The sequence below is a fragment of the Giraffa tippelskirchi genome, chromosome 3, assembly GCF_054371585.1.
Source record: "Giraffa tippelskirchi isolate mGirTip1 chromosome 3, T2T-mGirTip1v1.2.pri, whole genome shotgun sequence".
Lineage (NCBI taxonomy): Eukaryota > Metazoa > Chordata > Mammalia > Artiodactyla > Giraffidae > Giraffa > Giraffa tippelskirchi.
In genome coordinates this window covers 95,972,721-95,995,084 of record NC_137277.1, presented here as the reverse complement: position 1 = coordinate 95,995,084, position 22,364 = coordinate 95,972,721, and the positions used below count along the sequence as shown (strand labels likewise).

At 35.6% G+C, this 22,364-nt stretch overlaps 1 protein-coding gene across 8 annotated transcripts in view; it reads right to left on the bottom strand.

Annotated features, from left to right (window-relative positions):
* The window catches only part of KCNH7 (potassium voltage-gated channel subfamily H member 7), a 509,719-nt gene that overhangs the window by 28,710 nt on the left and 458,645 nt on the right, over positions 1–22,364 (bottom strand). For all 8 annotated transcript variants that reach the window (XM_081581582.1, XM_081581581.1, XM_081581583.1 and 5 more), the window contains 2 exons: positions 20,029–20,228; positions 948–1,200 (listed from right to left, as the gene is read on the bottom strand). In XM_081581582.1, coding sequence (XP_081437708.1) covers positions 948–1,200; positions 20,029–20,228 — 453 coding nt within the window. The remainder of the gene's footprint in view (positions 1–947; positions 1,201–20,028; positions 20,229–22,364) is intronic.

The window sequence follows — 22,364 nt, the reverse complement described above, 5'->3', positions numbered from 1 at the left end:
TCTTCATTCATGTATTGGGTCCTGCATTATGCCCACTGGTTCTATACAACAGTGAAGAAAACAGACAATATCCTCATCCTTTGGATGTTAACATCAAGAGTCAAGAAAAAGGAAATCATTGAATTATGTGCTTTTTATTTAAATAGAGCCAGATTTTATCCATGGGGAAAAAATGAGTGCACATGTTCCCAAACATTGGGAGTGGGTGCTCCCAGGGAGACAGAGCCTTAAAATTCCTGGCTAGGAGAGAGGAAAGAACAAAAACTGATCTCATTTCTCTCTGCTCTCTTGTGCTTTCCCGTTGTTCTAATATTCCAAAGAAATCCTACCAGTTCACACTGACTAAATTTATTTTTGAAGAGGCAGTTTGGAGAGATGGACTTTCTTTTGCACCCAGACCAGTTTAACTTATGAATTTTTATCTCCTCAACACCGTGATCCCTGTGTGTTGTTTATAGCCCTATATTACTGATAACCTAGGTAAGGAGTCACATAATTCTGTTTGATGGGACACAGTAGTAAAGTGTACAGCAAATAGATAAATTCATCAACATACAAACCCGGTTCATGACAGGCATTGGCACATGCTAGCAGGTATGCTTACTACATGTACATTTTATTTAAGGGGATAAGGACTCAGCATGAATCCACGATCCTGTAACATGAAAAGGAAAATGCTATTTTCATGTATTTGGCCTCAAAGGCTTAAGCGGCTGCCAAGAATGGAAGCATTTACACACCAGAGAACAAGTGAGAGAGTCAAGAAAATGTATTTTCTGCAAGGTTAATTTGATTTGAATTGAATTTTAACTAAAGCTTTAAAATTATTCATCAGTCTTAAACCGTACTCATAAATAAATAGGAAAGTCCTGTCTTTTGTCATTTTAAACTATGCGTTACACTGGCTAAAAGCTGAATTTGTGACTATCCAATGTTAAAACACTCACCCAGAATAGCTACCACAATGTCATCTTTGAGGATTTCAATGGAGCCTCTGGATAAGAAATAAAGTGCAGTGAGGACATCCCCACAGTGAACCAGGGTGTCTCCTGGAGGTGCATGGGTGGTCTTGAATTTCATTGCCAAAGCTCTAAGGCAACCTTTACTTGCCCCTCGAAAGGCTTTGCAGTTTTGCAGCAAAGTCTGGTTGAGATGTAGACAAATGTCAGCTTGTAAACATTCTGGGAAACCCTTTAGGACCTGAAGAAAAAAAGAGAAAGAGTTTCATACTACCAGCACACAGAGGACCTCCACCTGAAATAAAGTATACTTCTTGTTCACAGCACTTCAGGTGTAGTAATTGTCACACAGGAGTTCTTACAATGCTCCTAGTTTACCTAACTTAATGAATATTTGGTTTGCTAACCATGTCAGAAATTGAACTCAACGTGTTCAATGAATTAACTGCAGGCATTCAGACTCAACACAAATGCTGTCTCATTAAAATATAATGCCTACAACATTTCACACTGCTTCTCATTGCCTGCATTATGTTATGTAGCACCATACTGTGCACAGGTATAATGCAATGTGACAATTAATAAGACATAATTAATGAAAGGTGGTACAACTAGAACGACAACCTTCTGAAGGAATCTCAAGTCAATTTGGACTGGTATCTCTGGTATACATCTCAGTTATAATTAATATAAATAATGATTCTGAAATAGCCATGGTATTTGTAAATGTCACATACCAGAGAGGGCTCTTAGCTAACAATACATTGAGTATTTACATTTCATAAGCACATTATTTTACACTAAATATTTTGATAAGTACTGAAAATAGAGAAAGGAAAGGAGCACAGCAAAAGTACTTGAAAAGTGCAGTTCCGTTTTCAGAAATGGAAATTGTGCCAGAATTTATGATGCATATATAAAGCTTCTAACAGCTCTACTGTCTTGACAACTTATTCAGTGACTAAATAAAAATTTGTAAAAAAGATTAAACAATAACTTGTGACAAGTGCTACTCACTTTAAACTGAATAAAATTTTATGTTATTAAAAAAAAAATGTCCGGTATACAATGATTCAAAGGTATTCAACTCTTGCTTCTCTGTATGTTTCTTAGCTATTTTGGGTGGCATATAGAGATTTTAATTCTCAGGTTGAGCTTCCTCTGTCAGTAAAAATAAATTCGTTTAAATATTCTTTTGAGTAGGGGGAGGAGGCATTATAAGTGCCTGATAATGTAATTTTAGGATTTCTGAACTTTTTGGGTCAGTCTTGTTATTGCTGTCCATTATAGCTAAATGTAATAATAAATTATTTGTGTATGTAATTCTAATACATGTGCCCCATAGAAGAACTTCAAATTAAATCATATTTTAGTTAATTTATATATATGAAAGCAGCCACAAGGATCCTGCATCTGCAGGACTACTGTGTGAAGCAATTGGTCAGACTGCCTGGGACATGATACAAAAGAATCATTGAAAGACCTGAAACACTACAGCCATTGTTTCCCATCTTGCTTCCTTCATCGTAGAGTCACTCACAGAAATAGCTCAAGAGCGTTTTAGAAGAAAAGCCACATACTGTGTGTTCTGGTCATGAATTTGCCACAGGTTGATGCTTGTGCAAGTCACTTTATCCGTCTGTGTTTCTTTGACAGAGAATGAGAGCCTTTGCAATACTCGAATTTGTCATAAGTTACCAATAAATTGTGTGCCAATTGCAAGACACTGCTTACCCAGCTCCACACAGCTGCAGACTTTTATCCTGAAGTTTCTGGAGGACCTAGCTCAGACCCAAAGAATGAGCTGTCTCTCCCCTTAACTGTAACCTTCAGGCTTCACCTCCATGACTGGACTCCTGTTGCATTTTCTACTTAGACCAGAGACCTCTCCAGAATGATAACTCTGTCCATTTCTGCCTTTGAGGTTGGAGACCTTTTTCCTACTCTTTGTTGGGATTATAAGCAACCCAGCTCCTCTCATGGAAGTAGTCCTCTAGTTTGCTGATCCTTCTACCCGTCTAAACTAATCACATTGGCTTTGGCAAGTGATGTTAGACTAAAGATAAGTAGGTTTGGATACTGTCTTCTGCTATGGTAGGAACAGACTCCAGTTCACTGGTTTCTTTGCATATGATTTACTTTTCCTGGCTGAAGCACACTATTGTGATCTCAGCATAACTCTCAGGTATCCTTATACAAATAAAAACATAAGGAACATTATTCCAAGAAACAAACTGGATATTCCTATTTTTCTCTTAGGATTTATCTATAATACAGTACAAAAAGGCATTTTATATTTCACACAAATTGTGGAGATACTGGGCTTCCCCCGTAGCTTAGTGATGAAGAATCTGCCTGCAATGCAGGAGACTCTGGAGATGTGGGTTCAATCCTTAGGTCAGGGAGATTCCCTGGAGAAGGAAATGGCAACCCACTCCAGTATTCTTGCCTGGAGAATCCCATGGACAGAGGTGTCTGGGAGGCTACAGTCCATGGGTTGCAGAGTCGGACACGACTGAAGCCACTGACCACCACCAGTGGAGATACTGCTACCATTATGGTAGTCAGAATGAGGATATTGAACTTACAGCTGCTAGCTTTGTATTTTTCCTGAGGTTTCTAAGGTAAATTTTCTGAGTATAACCTGCTTATAGAAGAAAAAATTGTGCATGCACTCATGTGTGTGTATGTGTGTGTTCGTGTGTGTGTGTGTGTGTGTGTGTAGGTGTATGCGTGCTTTGAGCTGGAGATGCAGATGAGATCGAGGTAGGGGTTATACGCTTCTCTCGGTCTGATATGAGCTATGGAATCAGATAGGCATGAGTTGAAGTTTTAGTTCCATCCCTTACTAGCTGTGACTTTTATCAAGTCAATTAACTTTTTTTGAGATTCATTTTCCTTTACTGTAAAAAGAATATCTACCTCACAGGGTTGTGCGCACAATTAAATGTGATAATGAATGTAAATCATCCCGTGCATTGTAGACACTCAATAGAAAGTTTACTTCTGACTTTTCCTGTGGGTTTTTTTTTCACACATATTTATTGTTCCTAAAGAACTGTTACATTCTCTTTGCTAGAAATTGAGAGATACAGTGCCCAATGTATTTTTGTTGGTCTCATTTGGTGACTAAGAAATTCACCACTAAATTTTGTGTTCCATTGCCTCAAGAGAGTTTTAATTATTTTTCCTTTCATCTCTCTAACTTTTGTTTCCTCTTTATGACTTGTGTTAAATATTTTGGCTTGTAATTTTGCACTCAGGTTTTCACTGTGAGTTGTCTTAAATCCTTTATGAAAGTAGTCAGTTACTAAATCGATTTAGAAAGATGTTTTTGGAATTCCAGTATTCTTGGAATCACCCATGAAGCCTTAAGGGCACTTGGGAAAGTTTTTCAATATCTTTCTCTTCTCAAGTGTTTTTCTCATGTGTTGTCAGCTCCTAATACTCATCCTAATAGAAGTGACAATCACTGGAGACAATAATCTCTAGCAGGAGGTACCATGGGGCTTCCCTGATGGCTCAGTGGCCTAAAGAATCCACCTGCCAATGCAGGAGACCCAGGAGACAGAGGTTTGCTTGATATCTGGTTTGGGAAGATCGCCTGAAAGAGGAAATGGCAACCCATACCAGTACTGCTGCCTGGAAAATCCTAGGGCCACAGGAGCCTGGTGGGCTACATTCCATGGCTACAGTCCATCACAAAAAAATTGGACGTAACTTAGTGACTAACAACAACAAAGGAGGTACTATAGAATTCCGTGGAGAGGCCTTTGTTTGTATGTAGTGGGGGTAAGATTCGCCGATCTTGGCATGAAGGACTTGTCTAGATTAAGGAATCCTCCTATGATGTTAGCCCTTAACTGACTTTCTTAATTTTCTTAACTCAGTTACATAGAACTCAGTAGAAGCTAAGATTTATTCACTGAATCTCTTCCTAGCCCAGAGATTTGGAAGTCCTAAGTAAGTTAGCAGCATTGGAATCTGGGTTATGCCTAAGTAAAGAGATTTTAAAATGGGAGTTGTTAAGAGAGGAAGCTGTATTGAAACAGAGGTAGAGGCACATTGAACGTGTGGGAAGAAAGGGTAGGGTTTAAGTGGATATTTATCCAAGGCACCCCTTCCATTGGTCCCAGCCATGGTGCCCTTCTTGCTTGCAAGTGATTCCTTTACTGGTCAGGTTTGGTTCCTCTGCTAAACTACCTGACTTGGAATTTTCTCATTTAGCATTCGAAGAGTGGCATTTTATTGAGCCTTAGCAGATAAAAGCCTTAGCATTTTATTTAGCCTTTAGCCTGGCTAAAAGAGAACCTATTTCAAATACATAAGTACAAACGGGGACACAGGTTGGTTTAATGATTATTGCAGTCCTGCTGCTACACTCTACACAAGCTTCCTGTTTGTCAGGCTCTGGAGCTGCTGTGAGGGTACATAGCATCTTTTGCTGTGCAGATGGAGCCATTGTTTTACAGAGTTAGCCTGATTTCAGATTAAGGCCATTGCTCAGTTTCATGGCCTGCAGCTTGGAAAAGCAGTCTTCATTCTTTTAACGAATATTTATTAAGTATCTACTGTATACCAGGCACTATGCTAGGCATGAGAGCATAACAATGAATAAAACATTCTGAAAATATCCTTGGTCCTCAAGCCTCTAAATGCCCTGATTAGAAAAATATATATATAAGTTTACTCAGAATTTCCCACATTTTCATGCCAAATTAGACATTTATAATGCAAGTTTACAATACTAATGGCTGTTCAAAGGAACTATCAAGGTAATAGCTAATTTAAGGTGAGTAAAAAGTTCCTAAAAGTCCCAGAACATTTTTTTCAAGGCTGATAAAAATTCCATATCTTAATTATGATATTAAGTCACTTGAATATTTTATAAATGCAAAATTAACTTTCCTTTACTTGAATGTAGGTAGATAAAACTCTATGAAACTCTCAAATTATATAAGACAAATGAGACATTTGTTCTTTTAAGTGAGTATGAAGTGCTTTCTGTGACTGTTAAATCAATCCCATAACTTATTACTAGAGAAATCAAATTTTAGGGACATTCAAACAAGAACTACCCAACAACCACAAAACAAGATAGAAGTATTAAATCAAAGTCAGACTGAAGAAATGACAAATGGAGACAGCAAAAATGGAAATAACTATTCCATATTAACCATCTATCAAACTCTATTATCCCTTCCTCAGATTTAAGATACAAGATTCAGTGTTTGCTGTTTCTTAGCCTGGATTGCAAAACACTCTCTTTTTGTGGTGTGTATACTGTCTAAGTTCTGTTGGAAGAATGTCAACAATTGAGTTTTTACCAAAAAAATAAACAAAACCAAAACCCTGCTTCCATAGTGTTTTGAACTCTTATATTTTATTTTGAAAAAAAAAATTATCTAATAGAGGTCCCCTATTTAGATAGCATGGGAAGCTGACCTATGCTGTAATAAATGGCTTTTGGTTTGTCTCACTTAGCAGGGCTGCAGAGAGGGCCATTCCTAAAGGCAGCCTGAAGAGGGCACATGGAGAAAGACAGTCTGAATGTGGCAAATGGTTCCCCGAAGCAGCAAATTAAGCATAGAAACAACTTTGGTAACTGTGGTAACTAACAGTAGGAAATTTCCTTGGGTCCTTAAAATATACTTAAATCTTGACAAACTAGTATTAATCAAAACATAAATTAACACTCACTAATGAAACATTAAAACTCAAGTATGATTATCAAATAGATTATGCAAGAAATATATCAAATCTTAAATCTCTGCCCTAAATCACAGCCTTAATATTTTATAGCATTTTTAAAATTCTAATATAATTATTACTTTCTATGTGGACATTCTAGATTTGATAACATCTTTAAAAGATACTAAATCTCACTTTTCACTGTTTCTAGAAGATAATGTTGTTCCTTAATGGATTTCACAGTTTTGAGGTCATCCCAGATTATATTATTTCTATGGTTATGGTTTGTCATTAAGGGATAGGGAGAACACATCTTTCATATTTCCTTGGTGATTACGTTTATCCACTGATCAAGTCAGGTACATTCTTTTAGTAGTTTTAAACATACAAATATATATATAGCCTTAGTCTGAAATTTCAAACTGCTTTTTCATCTACTTTCTTATTTTACTTTCATGTGGCTAATGAGAAGAAGGAATTGTTTTAATGCATAGCACTATCACATCTGGCCAGATTGCTGGCAAAGCAGGGTATTGTAGAATCCATTACTAAGGGCTTTTATAAGTCTTGTGAAAATTAATTAATTTTCTGCATGCAACTTTTCAACATATATCATATGGTTACATCATTTAGGCAAAAAACATACGAGCAGAACAAAATGCTGCTGCACACAGACATGGAAAACAGTGTCATAAATCCTGAACCAGTTGTGCTACAAGTAAAGTTTCCCTGAAAAATGAAAACAGAGTCCTCCCTCCTGCATCTTTCCCTTCTCCGTTCCTTGTCCTGCAGTTCCCATCCCCAGTTAACAGCTTAATTATGAGATGTTCCTTTGCTTTCAGAAGAACACTCAAACTTTAACCTGATCCCAGTTAAGTCAGGGCCTAGGATGAGCTGCAGTGTGAGCGATGATGTGTAAGCTGAGGGGATTTACTACTTTTACATACATATTCTTGCTACTCCAACTCTGAGGCCCTTCTGCTAAATCAGCAAAGGCCTGACTTAAGAGGGTACGTTAGGATTTTTGAAAGAAGATCTCGGGGGAAACCCTGGAACTCACTAAAGTTTCTAAAGGCAACAGGAGGGATCTGCATCCTGAAAAGCAATTTCAGGACCTTCCCCTCAACCTCCCAATTACTTGAGAGAGGGAATGAAGGAAGGGATGAAGGAATACTTCGCAAATACATTTTTTTACAAATGGACTGATTGTAGATGAGCTGAGCTCGCTTACAAAGTAAGGAAAAGGGAGGTGCAGTCTGCCATGTAATGAAAAAGTGATTTAAGTACCACTTCACATTTGATATACCATTTTGAACTTGAATCTAGTTTTATGTTTCAGAAAATGTTCTCATGTGTAATATGTTACAATCATGTTTTGCTTTATCAACTTTATATAAGGAATGTAGAAGGGTGATTTCCCCATTTTTTCACGCAAAAACTAAAAAATAAGTGCACTAAGGGTTTCCCTGGAGGTTTGGTGGTAAAGAATCCACCTGCCAATGCAGGAGATGCAGGTTCAGTCCCTGGGTTGGGAGGGTCCCCTGGAGAAGGAAATGGCAACCCACCCCAGTATTCTTGTCTAGGAAATCCCGGTGACAAAGAAGCCTGGCAGGCTACAGTCCACGGGGTCAAAAAGACTTGAACATGACTAAGTGAGTAAACAACAACAAAAAAGTGCAGTAAGGGATTTTATTTGTGAAAGAATTAAGACTCTAAACTTAGTCCAGGATTCCTTCAACTATTGTGACTTGCCATAGCTGTTCATCAGAGTGGATTTCTAAAGTTGCTGCTAGTATGGTGAAGTATAAAATGCTTTCCATTCATTTTACTTATCAGTTTTATCAATAAGCAACAAAGAATAGAAATGTGACATAAATGCTATTTTCTTTTTGTACTGGTTAGGGTATTTGTTTCCCAGAAAGATTAAAACTAGACAACAATTCAGTTGTTTTCTAGGGAAAGTGATGGCTCTATTGGCAATTTTATAACTTTTTTCAAAATAGCAGAAGCTCTCAAAATAGCAGAGGTTCTCTTCCTCCATCTATTAGATTCCCCTTCTATAAAATGTGTTTAGTCTTGTTACCCAACACTCCAAATGTTCCATATTGTTGTGTCCTTGTACATTCTTACTTCTACAAATTGAGTTTGAAACCAGCTGTGTAAGTTCCAAAACATGTATGTCAGCTATACTTGTTCATGAAATCACATAATTCAATCGTATTGCACATAAAAGAATGAAGTAAGTATGACTAAAGAAAGAGAGCAGGGTTCCCCCATCCCCATGAAAATAAAATGAAATGTTTTGGAAAAACTTTATAAAAGTGAGCCATTATAAACAAATGCAGTCATAGATTGGTTTTGTATTAGGTTTGGGTACTTAAACATTTATAATTAAAAGTGGAAATGTAATATAGTCCATTACCTCTAGAAAAAATTAAAAAGTGACTAAAAATCAGAAGCACATGAAAATTAAGAACCACACTCTATGATAACCTTTGGATCAAAAAATGCATAATTTAGAATGCAGTAGAAAAATTCATATCAAAATCCATGCAACCACAGAAAAATTTACATTGAAAGGAAAATATTAGTCTTAATGTCTTAGTTATTTCAGAAAGAAAGACTCAAAAAAAAAAACCCCTAAAACAAATGGTAAAAATAATAGAACAAAATAAAGAAATAAAAAAGAGGGTAATGAAGGCAAATGCTGAAACTGAAAAGAATAGTAGCAATAATAAATTAATCCAAAGGCTAGTTCCTTGAAAAAAATACAGTGAAATAAATGAACCTTTCAAAGGCCTGCTAATGGAAGGAAAAAGGAACAAAAATATGCAAATTTAGAAATGATAAGGCAGATATAGCTACTGATATGGAAAAGACTGAATAAATGAGGTAAAAGAGAATCTTTGAAGCAATTTTGTAACAACTTTGAAAGCCTAGAGGTAATGGATGAATTTTTCCCAAAATATGAATTATCAATATTGACCAAGAAAGAAACAGAATAAATAATTACCATAGTAGAGATTAAATGGTGGTTAAAGAACTACTATTAAAACCACCACAACCACGTAGTTTAACAGATGATTTCTTTCTAACACTTAAAAAGCTTGTAACTATAGAACAATACTACTGTAAAATAGATGCACAGTTCTGAATAATTTACTGGCTAATACAATCAACAAAATATCAAAAATATCTGTGACCAAGTAGGATTTATTTCAGAAATGCAAGGATTTTTTTAAAGATTAGTTTTAATGGTAAAGTTATTTTCAAAAAGTCAGCTACTACTATTCAAAACTGTTTTGGAGAATCAACTGAATTCATATGGAAAATAAATAGTATTTCTTAAAAAGAGAATGGATGTATCTCTTTTGTTGCTGATATGATACTTAGAACATCCAAGAGTAAATCCTCAAGGACCTCTCTTCCTGCCCAAAGCCAACCCAAATCAGACTAAAACAAACTAAATAAAAAGTCCAATAAGAGTGAGGCAGATAGGGAATTCCCTGACAGTCCAGTGGTTAGGACTCTGCACCTTCACTTCCCTGGGGGTGGCGGTTCAATATCTGGTCAGGGAACTAAGATTCTGAAAATTGTGTGGTATGGCATAAATAACAAATGAAAAAACAATGAGGCAGATGATATGTTAACATGGCTATAAGGAAGATAAATAGCAGGTAAAAATGGAAATATATAATGTATTTCATTTGATTGACTAAGCTATATATAACTTTAAGAATGAATTTAATAACAAAGGTAAGAATTTCAAAGAGCATTAGATAAATCTTACTGAAGGAGACATAATTTTTTTAGGCTCTAAATCAGTGGCTCTCAGTCCTGGATACATGTTAGAATAGACATAAAAATACTGATGCTCTGACATAGCTATAAGCAATTCTGGTTTACCTGTTGCAGGGCAAGTCTGAAGCACTAACATTTATATATTCAGATGATTTTAATGTGCAGCAAGGAACTTAATATTGAAATTTCAAAATCATGTAAAAATTAATAGAAAGGAAAGGGTTAGCAACAGATATTTGATTCATTCTCTCTCCTTCCTGAGTAATACCTGGAAAGAAAAGTGACTAGATAATGACAAAGATTAATGACCTGCTCTTCACAAGCACACTAAAAGTGTGGGGCAGCCCTTATCTATGGAGTAGCATTTTTCTGTGGCAGAGTGTGTCTAGTTTAAATTGCTTACAGTAAACAAATATTTCGTTGATTTATAGGACATTACTTTCTAGAAAATGTCTTGTAAGCTATGTAACTTCCAGACTCTAAAATGTGTATGTCTGATGACCAAAAGAGCTTCATTCTGCTTAAGTGTTATGTCATCACACACATGGTTTAGGGTCCTCCTATGTTAAATCTGATTTAACTTTTATGCAGAGTACATCAAGAAAAATGCTTGGCTGGATGAATCACAAGCTGGAATCAAGATGACCGGGAGAAATATCAACAACCTCAGGTATGCAAATGATACCACTCTAATGGCAGAAAGTGAAAAGGACCTAAAGAGCCCCTTGATGAGGATGAATAAAAGAGTGAAAAAGCTGGCTTATAACTCAACATTCAAAAAACTAAGATCATGGCATCTGGTCCCATCACTTCATGGCAAATAGAAGGGGAAAAAGTGGAAATGATGGCAGATTTTATTTTCTTGGATTCCAAAATCACTGAGGGCTGTGACTTCAGCCATGAACTTAGGATGCCTGCTTCTTGGAAGAAAAGCTATGACAAACCTAGATTAAAAAGCAGAGACATCACTTTGCTGACAAAGATCAGAAGAGTCAAAGCTATGATTTTTCTAGTAGTCATGTATGGATGTGAGAGTTGGATGAGCGAGGCTGAGCACCAAAGAATTGATGCTTTCAAATTGTGGTACTGAAGAAGACTCTTGAGTGTCCCTTGGATAGCAAGGAGATCAAACCAATCAATCCTAAAGGAAATCAACCCTGAATATTCAGTGGAAGGATTGTTGCTGAAGCTGAAGCTCCAATAGTTTGGCCACCTGATGCCATGAGCTGACTCACTGGAAAAGACCCTGATGCTGGGAGAGGTAGAGGGCAAAAGGAGAAGGGGGCAGCAGAGGATGAGATGGTTAAATAACATCACTGACTCAATGGACATGAATTTGAGCAAACTCTGGGAGATAGTAGAAGGCAGAGGAACCTAGTGTGCTATAGTCCATGGGATTGCAAAGAATCAGACATGACTTAATGACTGAACAACAACAATGTTAAAACTTAGACAGAACACATACTAGAAGGATCTCCATGCCTTGATTTGCCTTATGATTACATATATTCTTGAGTAAATTTTGATATTGGTTACAAGTTCTGATTTTTGTGTGTCAAAAATAACAATCTGATCTCTGGGTTATCTCAAAAGCCCGAACGGAATTTGTCATAATTGAACTAAGATAGTCATATATCTTATATGGAATAATAAATACTCTTAAATGCCCCCCAAAATAAGAAAAGCAAGATTAGTAAGAGTTGACTTGCCTTGTCAGATACCAAAGTATGATATAAAGCTATTCAGCATAAATCAGAATTTATGTTGCCATAGGAAGGGACAAATAGAGCCAATTTAGGAGTAAAGATATTTGTGCTGAGTTGCATCTGACTTTTTGAGACCCCATGAACTATAGCCTGCCAAGTTCCTCTGTCCATGGGATTCGCTACGCAAGAAAGCTGGAGTGAGTAGCTATTTCCTTCTCCAGGGAATCTTCCCCACCCAGGGATTGAATCTGGGTTGCCTGCATTGCAAGAGGATTCTTTACCATCAGAGCCATCAGGGAATATATATTCCAATTTTACCTAGTAATTTAATGTGTAAATCAGGTGGTATTTAAAAACAAAAGAAAAAGTCCTATCTTCCATCTATGTGAAGAAAATTTACAAAACTACATTTCAAACAGATTCAGAATTTTCTTCCTTAATCATATAACAAAAACTCAAAGCCTAGAAAACTACTTGTGTAATCCACAGGATCTCTGAAGAATACAGGAAAAGTTGACTAATTGGATGATACTAAAAAACAAAAAAATTAAAATCCAGACAATATCCTAAACAAACTCAGCATATTGGAAAGAGACTAGGAATAAATTGCAATCTAGATGAGAGTTAGAACATCAATGGCTATAAATTACAAAGAATTTTTTAAAAATGACAAGGAAAGGGTAACCAAAATCCATAAAAAAATGTTATGAATAAGTAATTCATAGGAGTGACATCTCAATTAACCAATCTTGCTTTATTATAATAAAGCACTCTGAACTCAGTTATGGTGTTGCCTACTCCAGCACAGCTCATACATAAGGCAGGTAAACTTAGAGTTAGAATCTGGACCATTGTTCCCATCTTAGAAAACACGACTAAGGCCCTGTTTTCCTAGTGTCCACACACTGACTCACAGATAAAACTAGATAATGACTAGATGTGAACCTCTATGATTCAAGTACAATAATTACACTTATGTGGAGTGAGTCTTTGGTTTTCCCTCCCACTACGGTGGTGTTTCTAACTACTGACATGTTTCAGTTCTGTGTGAATTGTAGAGCATTCTGAGCTAAGAAGATGGCCAGGAGAGTGAGGAAAATGATGTAGTTTGGTGCCAGAAGTGTTAAAATGAACTATACAAGGTAATGGACCCAAAGTGAGGAAGATTCTCACCGGATGGTCGCTAAACTGAGTGTAGAGTTCTTGGGGTAGCACACCTGACTAATAGTAGCCCAAGATGCAAACTAAAAGATTCTTTTGGAATATCTGGCATGAAAGAGGCATGACTATATATGTTTTTTTTTTTCCATTCACACTCAACTCCATGGATAGTAATATGTCTAAACCATGAAAAATAATTAAAATAAATGCAATTTTCTTGAGTCTGCTGCCGTAAGGCTATATGGTCAGTTGGCTGAGATGAACTACTTGTGATTATTTTTGCCTTTAAAAAATGATTTTAAAATATCTGGTCTAGTGGGTGGAAATTTACATATCCATTTTCTATATAAATTCTCAAGCTATTGGTAATGTCTCAGGAAATTCTTTAACTAAATACTGGACTTTTATTTGGGGATAAATTGTGGATGGTTTGATTCCATTAAGTTTGATAAGTGCCAAGTTCCTCTAATATTTGAATTTAATGGACCTAAATTCATGTTTCCAAAGAATATTTTAAAAGTGAACCTTGATGTCTTTATTTTCTATTATTGGCTCACCTGTACTGATTATTAATTGATCCTAAACTGAATTGAGCTTGAATTATTCCTGTGTTCCAAAGAAAGCATCTAGAAACATACAACACTCTTCAGCATAAGAAATTGTGCACTTGAATTCTGTTTGAATAGTACCATAAATTTTGGAAGTTGAAAAACAACTTGAAACATCATTTCCACTTTCCTACTACCATAGGAAGAACATTATTAACAAACGGAGAAACTGAAGCATGGAAGCGTGTTCATTGCCTCAGCGTGGTATTTCTGCAATGACTATTTTTCATGTGTAATGCCCCAGACCATGCTGTCATTATTTCTCTTGACTCAGGAATGGCTCAGGATCAGATCCCACTGTTGAACTTGATTTACTTAAAGCAGCTTGGTGCTCGATGTAAACAAGTCTTTCTTAATAATGGTTGGAGACCAGGCTGAAGTGATTGTCATCATTTGTGAACCATGACTTAACATATACCATTTGTAATCTGAAAATACCAGATGCTTGTCTTAAGCTTGATATTGTTCATGTCAGGGGGCTCCAGATGGTATAATTATTGTGCTCTGTGGTATTTTTGAGACTTTAGGATAAATAGCCTGGAGGAAAAATAGGAAGGACCTGCGACTTGCCCTCTCTTAAACACCTGAGGTTCAGGTGTTAAATACAGTTGGCAAGTATGTATGTTAATAGTAGATTTCTTGCAAGTGGAAATTTTCACCTATGCAGTTTCTGCTGATCCAGGCAATTCCTATCAACTAATCAGCATGAAGATGAAAATATCTTTTAAGATTCATTGTAGACAGCCATTATTTTAATTCCACTCTTAAATAGCAACTATTTCTTTACAGAAAACTAAAAGATGTCACCAATCCTCAGGGTCATTATCATTTCAACGCAGGTGTTTTTTTTTTTTTTTTCCTATCCCCATGCTCCCTTTTTAAATGTGTGGATTTACACTTTTGTATCTAAGTGTAGAGAAGGAGCATATGTCTTTCACATTAGGAGACATTTGTAATGCTCTCTGTACCTTGATTGCTAATTTTGAACTGATGCTTTTTTTGTTAAACTATTACTGGTTAAATAAAAATATCAATCTAAATTGCAGGCTCACCTATGCAAGAATTGTATTATGCTGCTTATATCTTTAAACATGAGTGTTTTTATTTTCTGAAGATTTCTTGGTAACAGGGTCCCTGCCCATTGGATGGTTAGTCAGACTTGAGACATCATATTTGTAGTCATTTTACTGTAGCCTTATAATGAACTAGTCCAAGGTTTTTCACTGACTATATCAACTTTGGTATATAAAGTATCATTAGAAAAAAGTAAAGGGTGATAAAAATATTATGGTAGAGACAAGATATGCTATTTTATAAATTTTGCTTTATATCCTATGTGGCTTAATGTCACAAGGATTATTTTATCTGAGTTGCTGAATTAGACATTGAAAGAGCTCAAAATTACATTTCACTATGGTGTATTAAAATAGGACATTAGTCGAGTATATTTGAAAGTGACAGCCTGGCACAAATGAAGTTATTTAAATAAATATAGGGAATGGGTGCAACAATCGTTTTGATGGAATGCAGTTAGATTGTAGATGCAGGTTAGTGTTAGTAGTTGCTAGTTAAATAGATGGTAGTTAGTAGTAGCAGCAAGCAGTTAGTAGTAGTAGTCTGTAGTCAGAGTTATCAGATAACAGAGGAGCAGGAAAAGAGTCATGGAAAGAAATGAAATCAGATTTTTATTAAAATGTCCTTAGAAATCACATCGGCCCCAAGAAGTAGGAATTTCTATTAAACAGTATGTCATTCTTCATTATTTTCTTTTCTATTTTCATTGGCTTTGCTCATTCAGTCCATTATAAGTGTATGTTTTGTCACACAAGAGTCCCACTGTGGGGCTTCCCAGGTGGCATAGTGGTAAAGAATCTGCCTGGCAAGAGTCCCACTGTGATTCTAAGCAATTTTAGCCTACTAGGTTGATTCTTGATTGAAATCTCTAAATATTCTCCCTTGTTCAACTCTTCTCTGACCCCATACCTTCTTTCTGAGGAATTAGTCTCTGCTTGACCAAAGGGGCAGGACCATGCGGTACGAGTGCCGTTGAGTCGCCTTCTTTATTTCTCAAAACCAATGCCTCCATCATTTTTCTTTCTTCTCCTACCTCTCTTTAAGGAAACTTTGTCTATCTGGCTGCTAAAGAATTTATTCTTCTTTTTTAGGTTCTTATTCCAACTCCTTTCTATATCTGTTTCTCAAATTTTTCTCCAACACCCCAGACTAAAATACTCAATTGTTCTCCCTTCTTAAAATAAGTTAAATGAAGTTGTTTTTAGATTATCTGCCTTAATTCTGCCTTGGGTGTCTCAAAACAGGGCCTCTATTCCTGTCCTTGTCTTTACCTGAAATGGTCTCCTTGGGTTCTCTGCAATCCACAATTCTACCATTCACTTACCTCAGTGGTTTTTGAATAATACTCAACACAGAAACAAATGTTCCACAAAGGAGACTCAGAGGGAGCAAGAGAGTGGGCAGCAGGTAGGTTAGACTCTACATCCTCAAGCAGAAAAACTCCCATAATAATTGCTTCACAGATTTAGCAAGGGCAGTTTTGGTGCTTTAGAACTATTTGAAAATGACATGTTTAATGAAATTACAGAGAGGTTAAGTGACTTGTCCAAGATTAGTGGCATATTGATAGCTAGTACTTGGGCCTTCTGAATTTTTATTCTATGTATCTTTTTTCTATTATTCAGGCATTATTAGAGGGCCATTTTTAGGTAAGGAGTAACAGTTTTCATTGAATGTTCAAAAAGGCTTTTCTTCCATGCAAATATACTTTTAAATTATGGAGTGGTTTCTGTCATCAATGATTTATTTCTCTCCATCCAGAATGATGGATAGATCATGGTTACTGGTGTCCTTCTTCATTCAAGCCATGTTCCTTCATGTGCATTGCTTGATTCTACAATGACATGGACGGTGATTTTCAGTTTTTGGCAGTGTTGTAACTAAAATCAATGTTAGATAATGTCTGAAAGTCTCAGATTGGGTTATAAGACAGCTTTGATTTTGGGGGGGGGGGGAATCCGTTGAGGAACCTTCAGTCCTAATCTGAAAAAGTATTGCAGAAAGAAAAGGATTTTCCAGACTTGACCTATGGACATTTCTGAGCTAATTTTTATTAATCCTAAACCTGACATAATTTGCTAAAGGACTTCTTCCTTTCACTAGCTTCATTATTCTGACCACTTTCCTTTTGCAATCTGAGCCATTTGGCTCAACTGAGAGGAAGACCATAAATATTCCCAGAATGCTTTTGGTTCTGGAACATTCTGGCAATAGATGTTCCACTAAAAGCAAAAATGCAGGGAATAAGGAATATGGCTCCATGTTTTAGGTAAATTCTTTGTAATGTTTTGTGATCTATCAAGCAATCAAATGTTTGGGGCTATGAAAAAGAACTTTCAGTCAATTAATAAAGTGTGATTAAATATCTTGTACTTCATCTGGACATGGTTAAACAGCAAAAATGGCCTGAAATGTTTCATGATAAATTATATTTAAGGTTATACTTAAATGAAATAACATGGAATGCTGATGTAAAATACAACAGTTTGATGTATTTTTATGTATCACAGTACATAAAGTTAAGTCACATTAAACTGTTATTAAATCACAATTTAGTTAACAATAAAACTAATAAGACACAGGGATTTAACAATGTGATGTTAGAGGTAAAAAAAAAAGATTTTTTTTTAACCTCTCAATACTCTAAGAGTACGGTTGCTTTTTTCTAATCAACTTTCTTTTGCACATTGTGCTTAATTAGAAAGCATCGTCCATTTGCTGAGTTTTCAGAGTTATGTTGCACTTAGATCTTTTACTCACATTGCAGTCACAAGATGAGAAATGTAGACACTATGTACAAACAAGAAGTTCGTGCAAAGTCAAGCTCTCAAAACCACATGCAAGACTCAGTGGCACATGGTTTAGAGTTCACACAGCTCCTGGATCATGTAATACAGGCATGCAGATGAGAGGAAAGAAAAGCACCTACATCATGAAAATAGAGGCTGATGAAAGAGAATGACATTTTCTTTATGACAATTATCTAATGCAAACCGTATACCCATAACCTTTACCAGAGTGGAGGAAGGGGCAGATGAGTGACTTTTTGTGGGTGGGTTGAGGGGGGAAACTCTATATAAATATTATTAGAGGTCAAGTTGTTGTTCAAGTTAAGAATTTCTGTTCTGCACTTGGCCTCTTCCAGGTTATCTTCCCCCGTTTCTTGCTTTGTATTTCCTCTGCTGCACCATGCAGAAAAGATCAGAACTAACACTGGAAATCATTTAACAAGCTCAAAACCTGACAGATCACAAGGGTGCTCTCCACAATTTACACGAGAATTAAATTGGATATAAATACCTCCTGTTCTTACCGGTGGGTGTTGTGATTCCATGTATTAAGGTGTGAAGCAGACAGGAAAGAGATAAATCTTTCATAAGTACATTGTAAATAGGCAAGTGGTATATAAACCAAATTAATAGGTAATAGAGTCAAACAATGAAAGGTAAATAGTATTTACAAAATAGACTTTATCACAAAAAAAATGGTCACAAAACTAGAGTAATATGGAGAGGGGAGGTAAAATAAATAAATGTTTAACTACTGCTATTGAAATAATCTGGCAGAATGGAACAACAAAATTGAGTGACATGTGTTTTGATTAAAGATTCTTGACACTGCTTCAGCCAACCCAGCATTAGAGAATCCCCTGTAGTTTCTGAATGTTGATATCTTCATTAAACAATAATATGAATGGAAATAAACAAAAGTGACCAATTTGTAGGTACTTTCTTAAGAGATTAAAGTGTTACCCTGGTGAGATCAACTTTGCAAATCAATTTTCACAAATAAATATGGGATAATTAGAAATAGCTCATGGGATTCAGTTATGGTTTTGTATGAAATGTGTTGATTGATTAGTTCCTCAAATTAAAAATTTTATAATGGCATGCCATTACTTCTCAATCAAATAAATCATGCACAGCTATGATAAACTTATTATATGTAAATATATATTTCAAACTGTGCAGTATTTGCAATGCTTTCTGTACCTTAACTGCTAATTTTGAGCCTTTATTTTTTTTGTTAGGCTATTGCTGATCAAATGAAAAAATGTCAATCTCAATTGAATAAGTTGTATGCAAAAGTTGTATCATATTGTTGCTGTCACTAACTTTGAAAGATTTCATTTTCTAAAGAACTCTTAGAAACAAGATCCTTCCCCAGTGGAGGAATAGCTAGATGGGAGGGTACCATAATTCTAATCATTTTTTAATAGGTCTATGATACGTTATTGAATTTGTATTTATCATATAATTTATCTTTAGTAATCAATCTCTATAGCCAAATAGCTAGATCAAAAATATGTATGTAATTTTCCTACTAATAAAAGGAGATCTTTAGATCAATTAATTTTATTAGTTGTATTGATTTTTAAGTATTGATAGAGGAGGGAAGGTTATGAAAAGTTGATGTTGAATTTGTTTAAGACTTATGAAGGAATCCATATTTCCCCCTTGAAAGGAAAGATGCGTTAAACCAGATATAATAAAAGGGCACATATTTAATTGATTAAAATATAGAAAAATTGTCCTTAACAGAAACATGAAACTTCCTATTATAAAATGTTTATGGTATACTTAAGTTCCTTAACCTCTCCCACAGATCCTTAGAATGTCCTATTTTTTAAAAAATATTTCTGTTTGGAGGCATTATAGTTATTATTGTTTACTTGTAATATCTTTAATGCATATGGATCCATCTATTTTGCGGGCTCTGGCAGCTAGGCCATGTGGTGAACGCCCAAGTCCTAACTTAGCAATGCTCTCTCTGACCAGAAGTGGGCGCTCTACTACACACAGTTATATCAGTTTGCATCATGTTATGCCTTTGCCACACAGTATAACTAGATATAGCACCATGCAATGCCATGAGTTGAGAATGAAAGACTATCTCCAGGGGAGAAAATAAACATCCGAGAAAGGAAAACAAAAGCAAGGGGTTCAAAGCTGGTGAAACTGTTTTTTTCATTTTGGCTATAGCTATAATGCCTGAGGGGCTCCAGTTTTGGAAAACAGTAGTACATACCATGTTCATGTCAATGCCATTGGTGTAAGTCCAGGCGTGCTGGAAATATTCTTCAAGCCGTTGCCTCAGAGGGTTGGGGATTTGGTGAAAGCGAATGAACTCTTTTACTCGCAGCATCTGCATGTGGTACCTGGCAGTTCCCGAGTATAGTCTTTGGATAATTGCAGATACATTCCCAAAAATGCTTGCATACATTAGTGCTGGATTGGATAAAAAACAAAGTTATGGGGGAAAGACTGCACTTGGGGATATTATATCTTGTCAGAATCTCAAAATGTAGATTTTTTTTTTTTTTATCTCAATCCATTTGTGAGGGTTTATCACTGGCCCGTGAGGAATAAAGTAGTTAAGTCAATACTGTTGTAAAGTTTATAATTTTGATGGTAAATCTGGAGAGGAAAAATACCCCAATTCATCATGGATTCTATATTAAAGTAAAAACTCAGACTGTTTACAATATCAACCTGTAACCAATCTAGACTATTGACTAGACATAAAACATGTTTGGAATCAACATTTTATTTGTAATGTAATAAGAAGGTACGTCATGGGGTTACCACAGATCTGTATTCTGGAAGTGGAGTAAAAGTTTTTAAATTGTGACAACTCTACCTCAGCCTCAGGCCTAACCTTGTAATATTAAAAATTTGCTATAAAATTTAAGATTAGTTAGACTATTTTGGATTTGCTAAGGAATAATATTTTTTAAATTATTTACTCATTTATTTGGCTGTGCCATCTTCCTTGTGGTATGTGGGATCTTTGTGGCCTGTGGGATCTAGTTCTCTGACCAGTGATCAAACCCAGGACCCCTGTATTGGGAACCCAGAGTTTTAGCCACTGGACTACCGGGGGAGTCCCCATAAATTGTTTTAAGGAAATCACAGTTTCCTTAGAGTGCTTCTTTGTTGTAATTTTTAATCTATCAAAATTCATTTTTATACTTCCTTCATGAGAAATATATCTTTGGCTTAGACTATGAGAATATAGTTTTATTTTGGCAGAGAAAAATAGAATACTTCTTTGTTCTTTCACCTATGGGAAGAAAACAAACTAACATTCTACCATTACTTAGAATGCCATTTCTAAAGCTTCCTGGGCAAAATATTTACAATTTAACATAAGCTCTTTAAATATCTTGTCTTTCTTTTTATATTTGCGTTTAGTTTCTAATAATCCTAAAAAAATTCTATATTCTATACAGAAAGTCACATGATGACAATGGCCTCCTTGCTTTGGGCATGTGTCAGACACTTAGAGAGGAGGTAGTGGAACTGTAATGTATCAAGCAGGTGGGGGGAAAAGAAAAAAAACAAAAACAAAAACAACAACAACAGCTCCTTGAAGTATTTGTTCAACAATATTCACCCAACATATTTGTTTTCCACAACACATTTTACAAACCATTGCCTATATAAACCACTTAATCATTTTTAAGGTAAATTTTGGCCAGATTCAGTCTGTGTTTTAAAATGATTTATCTTGTCATTTGCTTTCTTTTCCATCTTATTTCTGTCTCTTGGTTAGCATGGTCCTTGTTTACCATAGATGTCCCAAGTAAGAGTATGGCCCAGACAAATGGGTGGTGCTTTATCTATGTAAAGGGAGAAAAATTGGGGAAATCTATAGGAAGGCTGAATTGGGGTTTGTGAAAAGACAGTAATTCTCATTAATATAGCAAACCTGTTTAGGTTGTATCTTCCACAGGCGTGAAAAAGAAAAAACAAAAACAAAACTTGGGCATAATTTGAGTAAATGAGCAGTTAAGAAGGGAGCTAGCAATACGTGCCTGAAATGCATTATCACGAATTGAACAGATTTATGTGAAAAATATATTTTACTCTGCCTAACTTTAGTGTTGGAAATATTTATGCTTGCTGATAAGTGTCCAAAGTATCTATCATGTTCTCAGGAAATGGTTTGGTACAGATTTTCACTTGATTTAATTAAAGGGCCCATAATCAATGCTAGTTATTTTACTTAAACCACATAATTATGCAAAGAAGAGTCAGGGAAAACATTCTTATTTTGTTTTTAATAAATACTGTGTTTTTATCTCCATACTGCCATAAAAATGAACCAAACATTAGTTTGATCATAAACAGGTATTTCTACTCATTGATAGGACAGCAAAATCTAGATTTTAAGTACATAATTGAATACATGAATAGTATATATTTCTCTAAGGAAATTCTATGCTAATGACTTTTTAAATTATAATAAAGGCATACATTTTTTCTATATTCTTAGGAAGCAAATGGAGCTAAAGGCGGTTAAGCAAGAGAAAAGCATAAAATGATTCTATTTTGTATATATTATTTAGTTAATGCCCATCA